At 39.4% G+C, this 7,582-nt stretch overlaps 2 protein-coding genes across 2 annotated transcripts in view; one reads left to right on the plus strand and one right to left on the minus strand.

Annotated features, from left to right (window-relative positions):
- Positions 1 to 346: 346 nt before the first annotated feature.
- Positions 347 to 2,859, plus strand: ANKRD37 (ankyrin repeat domain 37). The gene is made up of 4 exons (XM_006834439.1): positions 347 to 373; positions 583 to 735; positions 2,112 to 2,203; positions 2,652 to 2,859. The coding sequence occupies exons 1-4, from the start codon at positions 347 to 349 to the stop codon at positions 2,857 to 2,859; spliced, it is 480 nt and encodes a 159-aa protein (XP_006834502.1).
- A 1,068-nt stretch (positions 2,860 to 3,927) lies between these two features.
- UFSP2 (UFM1-specific peptidase 2) overlaps positions 3,928 to 7,582 on the minus strand; it is a 39,400-nt gene continuing 35,745 nt past the window's right edge. The window contains exons 12-13 of the mRNA XM_006834507.1: positions 6,356 to 6,480; positions 3,928 to 4,014 (exon numbers count right to left, since the gene is read on the minus strand). Of these exons, the coding sequence (XP_006834570.1) occupies positions 3,928 to 4,014; positions 6,356 to 6,480 (212 nt within the window). The remainder of the gene's footprint in view (positions 4,015 to 6,355; positions 6,481 to 7,582) is intronic.

Genomic DNA, 7,582 nt, shown 5'->3' on the forward strand with positions numbered 1-7,582 from the left:
TGCATTTAAAGCCCCTCCTTGAAGGGGGCGGGTTAGGTAGTGCCCTAGCTGGCCAATCGGCGAGCGCATCTGCACCACAGCCTCTTGTCTGCTTCCCCGCCCTTGTCTCTTGGGGTTACCGGTTGCACGTGCCAATGTTTGTGTACGTGCGACTTTGGCAGTGCAAGAAGAGGTTTGGATTGTTAAGGGTTGGGCCGCTGGGGTCCTGAGGCTATGGGCGGGCCTGCGGCCTCTAGTTTACTTACAAGTTCTGTACTTTGGCAGAAGCGTGCTCGCTTACCTGCCTGGCTGCAGAGATTGCTCGCGACTGTGCTTCTCTGGTTCCTGTCTCTGCTTTGGGTGGAAAATGCTGTTGCTTGATTGCAACCTGCAGGTGAGATTCGGGTCGCTTCTATGCTGCAGGTTTAAGCTTCCAGATGTATGTCTTTTCAGGAGGTGTCAGTGGACTGACCACTAGACACTGACGAGTCCAGCCTGGTCTGTGAAGCGAGGTTTTTGGAGTGGGGGAAGTTTTTAACCCAGAGAGGGTGTGATAGTGGAGAGGGACGAGAGGAATGCTGAACCTGTCCTCTTCCCACACAGATCGACAGCCTGCAGCATCTTTTGGAGACGGGGACCTCCGTGAACGCGCCCCCGGATCCCTGCCAACAGTCGCCGGTCCACCTGGCCGCTGGTGGTGGCCTTGCTTGCTTGCTTTTGTGGCAGCTACAAACGGGCGCTGACCTCAACCAACAGGTAACTAGGTAACTGATTGTTTCTATGTGCAACCCGCCCCTCCACCCCAAATCTACACAAACATTGCTTAAACGCCAAAATGTTCAGTTGTTTCAATTGCTATAAACCTGTCTAAGGCAACGCTGACCCATAAAAATATATTTCAAGACATGTTTGTAATTTAAATGTTTCTAGTATGCACATTAATAAGATAAACATGAAATTAGTTTTAGTCATCTGACCCAAATTATCAAAAATGTAATTTTAACATGTAACCAATGTAAAAATATTGAGATATTTTACATTCTTATTTTCATACTGTGCCTCACCAATCTGGTATGTATTTTACATTTTTGGCACATCTCAGTTCAGACTGTTGTTAAGTACTGTGGACTCAGCAACCTTGTATAGTGTTTCCAAGGAGCAGCTGATGGGTTTAAACTGCCTTGTTATTAGCAGTCCAGTGTTTATCCACACTACGAATCCTAATTCAGACTAGCCACACTTCAAGTGATCATAAGTCATGTATGACTACTGACTACCATATTGGACAGAGTAGGTCTATACTTTATTTCAAAAAGCGTAATTCCTAAATTACCAAATTAAAACTTTCAATGTAACAGTTTAAATACTTGTGCATCCTATAATCATTGTATTTTCCTAGAGTTCTACAATAAAACCTAGTGAGTTTTTTTAAATTTCTGTGGAACCTTGCTTTGATTCTTAAATTTTTATATAGACATGACTACACAATGCTTTTATTAACTAAAACTATATGAAATAGCACACTAAGAAAACTTAGTGAAAAATAGAAGCTTGATTTAAGAAATTCAGTCTGATGCTATGCAGTTATAACTGACTTCCTCAAATTGCCACTATTAAACTTGATCCACTAACTTTCTGCAAGATAGTGTTTTGGGAAGGTACTTTAAACATTTTTTTTTTTTAATATTTACTGTGAATTGAGTAAAGATTTACAGAGCCGATCATCAGTTTTACTTTCAACAAATCATACACTTTGTTTGATCTCAATGATCACAATCCCCTCCATGTAATAATAGTTATTCCACTTCCTCCCTGTGGTTCTTATTTCTATTCCACTCTCCTTCCCAACGCTTCTGAACTTTGTCCTTAGGTAAATAATGCCCTTTTGATCTTGAATGGTTGATCATGCCATGGTGAGCATACCTTAGTAGTAGTATTAATGTCCCTGCTATATACCTACCTGCCTCTTGGCTGAAAATTGTACCATCAGGTTGAGTTCCATTCCAGAACTGTAAGGTGTCTGAGGGTCATAGTCTTGGGTTCCTCCAGGCTGTTTCGGATCAGTAAGCGCAGTCTTTTTAAGTAGAATTTTTAGTTTTGCTCCACATTTTAAATGTTCTCTTATCTTTCAGGATGTTTTTGGAGAAGCTCCACTACACAAGGCAGCAAAAGTTGGGAGTCTGGAATGCCTAAGCTTGCTTGTAGCCAGAGATGCCCAAATTGAGTAAGTATAAAATCAGTGGCTTCAAATTTTGTCTTCTTACATTACAATAATCAGACTAATGAGGTTTAATTACAGGTGCTTCTAAAAACAGTGCTACCTGATTGATTTAAGGGATAAGCATTGGACTGCTAACCACAAGGTCAGCAGTTCAAACCCACTAGGCGCTTTGTGGGAGAAAGATGAGGTTATTTGTTCCCAGTAAGATTTATAACCCTGGAAACCCTATATAGGGTTGCTGAGTCAAACCGACTCGATGGTACCTAACAAGGTGACAAACTCTATGCTAGTCATTATACAAAAGTGTACAGAAATGAAATTTTACTATGCTTCCTTTTCATTTTTGATTCTGCAACTAATGTATGAGCTCAAAACTCTTTTGTTGCGAAGACAGAAAAAGTGCTAATCAATTCTCAATTTTTATTTAACTCAATTTTTGTCTTAATTTTAGTTTATGTAATAAGAATGGGCAAACAGCTGAAGATCTTGCTTGGGCAAGTGGATTTCTAGAGTGCGCCAACTTTCTTACAAGTATTAAATGTATGCAGGCTATAAAATCAAGTAAATCATCCAATAGAGGTGATTGTTTTCCAGTGCTCAGACAGAAACGAACTTTTGGAAGTACAGAAAGTACAAACGGGAAAAGGAAGTGTTGGTAAGTAATTTATAGCTTTTTCTTTCATCCTTTCTCATCTTGTACGTTACCATACAATTTAATGTTCACATAAATATTGGCATATTTCCTTCTTGTGCATATTTTCACTCTCATTAAAATGTTTTGATACTGGTTAGTTACCACTAATAGATTCTAGAATGAGCCCCAGTAGCATAGTGGGTTACATGCTGGGCTGCTAACTGCAAGGTCAGCAGTTTGAATGCACAAATCACTCCTTGGGAGAAAGATATGACTTTCTGATCGTGTGAAGATTTACAGCCTCAGAAACTCTATACAGGATTGCCATGTGTCAGACTGACTCGACGGCACACAACCACCATCACCATGAGATTCTAAAGACCAAAAATTGCCCTTGTGGCAGAAGTTTGGGAACAAAAGCTTTTAAAAAAGTTATGTTTATTAAAGTTCTTGTGTGGTGCAAATGGCTGAGTGCTAGAGTACTAACTGAAAGGTTCATAGTTTTAACACAGCCAGAGGTGCCTTGGGAGAGAGACCTTGTGATCTGCTTCTAAAAGGCCACAGCCTTGAAAACTGGTGGAGTGGTTCTGCTCTATACACATGGGCTCACCAAGAGTTGGAAGTGATGGCAAGTAACAATAACAATGTATATCATGTTTTTTAAAAACAGATGTCATCCTGGCTATGGAGGGATTTGAAGAGGACTTAAGGAAACCTACTGCTCAGCACTGAGTCAGTACCGATTCGATGGCATCTAACAACAACAACAACAACAACTGCTCAGCTATAAGCTATGGCGTTTGGCTCACAGTGTTTGTCTAAACTCCTTCTAAGGAGGAAAATGTTCTTCCAAGCGAAGAGAACTCTTAAGGATACATGTATCTACATGCGTATATTTTGTTTGTACATGCTTTGTCTTTTTAAGTTATTAAAGAAATGTCTAAAGAATAAATTCTTTTCTTTGTTCAGTATCTAAACTTTGAGAAAATATCATAGTTGAACAATTAATTACACCCAGAATAAAATTTGAAATTAAACTTATTCTTTATTAACAAATGTCTAACTTTGTGACAGTCTTTGAGTCCCAGGTATCTTAAATCATTTGTGGCCGCTGAGGAAGACATAAATTATAGTAAGCATCCTTGTTCCAAAAGTCTGGGCCCTTCCATCCACACCAGCCCTAGATTTGGGAGGAATGAAAGTAAAATCTTTATAACATTACAGGACTACATAGTCTAAGTAGTAACAAGAGGTTCTGTCAGCAGAATCTTGGAATAAAACTCCTAATGATTATATAATTCAAAGATATGAATTCCAACTCAGCATAGAAAAATAACCGAGTCTATTTAAGATAGATTTTTAAACTTTTAATTCTATAATATTTAGTCATAGAAATCATAAACAAAAAAGAAACACTTCCTTCCAATAACTGTTACTTCAAAATACTCTCTCTTATTCTACAGTGTATGATTTTATAACTCCGGCATCTGTGATGTATGACAGTTTAATTGGTAGCTTCATTTTTCTTTCCAGAAAAGAATGTAATATGTACCATTCAATGGCATCTCAGATCTGGTGAAAAATGGTAGTGAAAAATCTGAGCTTGCTGTATTTCATTTTCCTCAGGATATCACCAATTCAAGGAGCTCTGGTAGTGTAGTGGTTACAAATTGGGCTGCAAACCGCAAGGTCAGCAGTTCAAAACCACCAGCTGTTCCACAGGAGAAAGATGAGGCTTTCTGCTCCCATAAAGATTTACAGCCTCAGAAACCCTGTATAGGGTCACTATGAGTCAGAATCAACTCCACGGCAGATAACCAACCAACCATCACCAATTCTTCTTTCCAGTCTTCAAGTCATCATTAATCCTTTTTCCTTAGTAAATACTTTCAAACAAAATCCTATTATGAATATATCAATTTATCTAATTTCTCCTAGGGGCACTGATTTATTAAAGACCCAGCTGGAGACTGGTCTGGGTTATATGATATCATGCTCAGATGTAATGTTTTGTTTGAAAAATACTTATGAGGGCAACTGAGGACTCTTAGTGAGAGTAATGGTTGTATTCCTTACCCTCACTTAGCTAAAGCTGTTGGGTATTCTGGAAGCGACCTAGAGTTGAACGCTCAGTGGGAGAAACTATGTAATGGGATGTGTGGGGCATCCTTTCTTAGTGTGGGGCAAGGAGAGAGTTGAGTAAAGATACTCTTTTTTATTTGTTCATTTTTCTTTTTATGATTCTAAAAATAAGATAGATGTTGCAAAAATTCAAAAAGATAAAAGTTTTTTAAAGCTCCCACTGAATCAACCCCTTCCTTCCTTTCCCCACTGAGTTCAAATTATTATCTTTTGAGCTGTTTCTACACATAAATAACATTCTACTTACTATCTACTTTTTCCCATCAAAACTTTTAAATTTAATGTCTAAACTCTCTTTTCTTAACAAATATTTTAAAAGCGACACCACTGCAGTTTCTATTTTGATCTTTTCAGACATGTAGGCCATTTCTAAGTAACCAGATCCAAAATTTTAACAAGAACTGGGTAGGGAGGGTACCAATCCAGATTAGGGAGCCATGCTTGTTTCTTAGATGTGACTGACTGGTCTGGAAACTTCAGATTCAGTTCCACAAGAGGGTACAGGGAGGTCAGGCAGAGGCAAAGTCCTCATTATGGCACCCTAAATTCCTGCAGCAAATCTGTCTAGAAGTACAGCCAGAATCAGAATGCTCCTTACAAGCAAGGATGGTGGGATTTCATCTTACGTACTTTTGACATGTTATCAGGAGGGACCAGTCCCTGGAAAAGGACATCATGCTTAGTAGAGGGTAAACAGAAAAGGGGAAGACCCTCAGTGAGATGGCCTGAACAAGTAGCTATAACAATGGAATCAAACTTCAGTGACTGTGAAGGACTGGGCAGTTTAGTTCATCTGTACATAGGGTTATTATGAGTAGGCACCTAACAACAAATTCCTGCAGTCATGTTAGAGTGTTAGAGTCAATACGCTTCTATTGATGATCCAGGCTTCGGTTTATGATGTCTTGCATGTGCTGATAGTACAAAGGTTTTTTTTTTTTTTTTTTTTGCAGTTCCAAAGGAGAGTGCAATTCTCAGTGTACGTTATCAGCAACAATGCCTTGCTCTATTAAAATAATGAAGACTTCTCACTGCCTTAGAATACATTTTAATTGCCTTGGCTTCCCTCACAGTGACTACACTTCCTGTGGCTGCCTAACCGTCCAGACACACCTCTTCATATGCTCTAGTCACATTGCCTGATGTTCCCACAACACGCCCTGTTTCCATTCACTGCCTCAAAACATGTCCTTGTCATAACCTCCACCTAACCTGACATTGTTTTACTTGGGAATCTTTTATGGACTTTCCTTCTCTGTCTTCCTACACTAGAGACCAATAGCTACTTCAAGACCTGTTAGAATCAGCCTAGTGTTTAGGACAATGCCTCACACACTCAGGTACTACAAAGAAGACTGAAGAAATTAACAGATACTTACCTTTTCCAAAATAACTTGTAGATCCTCAGCTCCTGTATAATGTGGATCTAAAATCAGAAATTTTATCTGCCCTGTTATCTCATTCCATGCTACTCCTAATATTGTGTGGGCCAAAACTCCTCCTCCTATAGAAGAAATAGAAAATATAAGTGGTCACCTACTAAACTTCCTATTCAAAACTTCCTATTTCAAAAGATTCATAATTTTTCTTATTAAATGATCTAGAGCAGCATGAAAATTGACTACTAAATATTGTAAAACAACAGACAATGTTTTGATAAGCTACAATGACATCTTTAACATAGATAAGCCATATCTAGAGTCACAAATGGAGTCCTGGTGTGGTGCTGCAGGCTAATGTGCTGGACTACAAGGTCAGTTTGAACAGCAAGGTTGGTGATTCAAGCTCACCAGCTGTTCCTCGGAAACCCTATACAGGGTCGCTATGAGTCGGAACCAACTCGATGGCACTTAACAACAACAGCCTTTATTTTTTTGTCATTATAATTTTTTTGTACCTTCCCACTGCCTTGGATTAAATAAGGAGCTCTGGTGCCACTGTAGGATATGCATTGTGCTGCTAACTACAAGGTTGGTAGTTCAAACTCATCTGCTGCTCTGAGGGAGAAAGAAGTTGTTTGCTTTCTGTAAAGATTTACAGTCTGCATGGTTTACATTCCACTGTCCTATTTATGGAATTACAGAGTGGATTCAGAAAGACCAAAAACGATCTGTCCTTCTTCCAAAAGAGGAGCGTCACTGTTGTGGGAGACCTCTCAGCAGGCAGTCAGGCAGCTGAGGCTCTACGTGTCTCCAGACACCGCCCATCCACTCATTATGTTGTCCTCCTCAACTGCTTACACATTCTTCTGAGCTTACTTTCTGGCATCAAAGGAAAAGTCTTGTCCTTCAAAGAATGATGCATCTTTAAATCAGCTAATCCATCCTGCTTATTTTATAATTAAAGCCCCGTTACTGTTGTTAAGTGCTTTTGAGTCAGTTCTGACTCATAACAACTTTAAATCTTTATAGGAGCAGAAATCTTTACTGTTCTCCTGCATAACAGCTGGTGGACTTGCACCACCAACCTTATGGTCTGAAGTCCAGTGCTTATTCTACAGAGCCACCGCACTCCCAAGGAAAGCCCGGAGAGGCTAATGATTTGTACAGTCACACAGCCAGCCCAGGTAGTGACAGAGGCTAGTGATTTGTACAGTCACACAGCCA

Source organism: Chrysochloris asiatica, unplaced genomic scaffold (assembly GCF_000296735.1).
Source record: "Chrysochloris asiatica unplaced genomic scaffold, ChrAsi1.0 scaffold00011, whole genome shotgun sequence".
Classification (NCBI taxonomy): Eukaryota; Metazoa; Chordata; class Mammalia; order Afrosoricida; family Chrysochloridae; genus Chrysochloris; species Chrysochloris asiatica.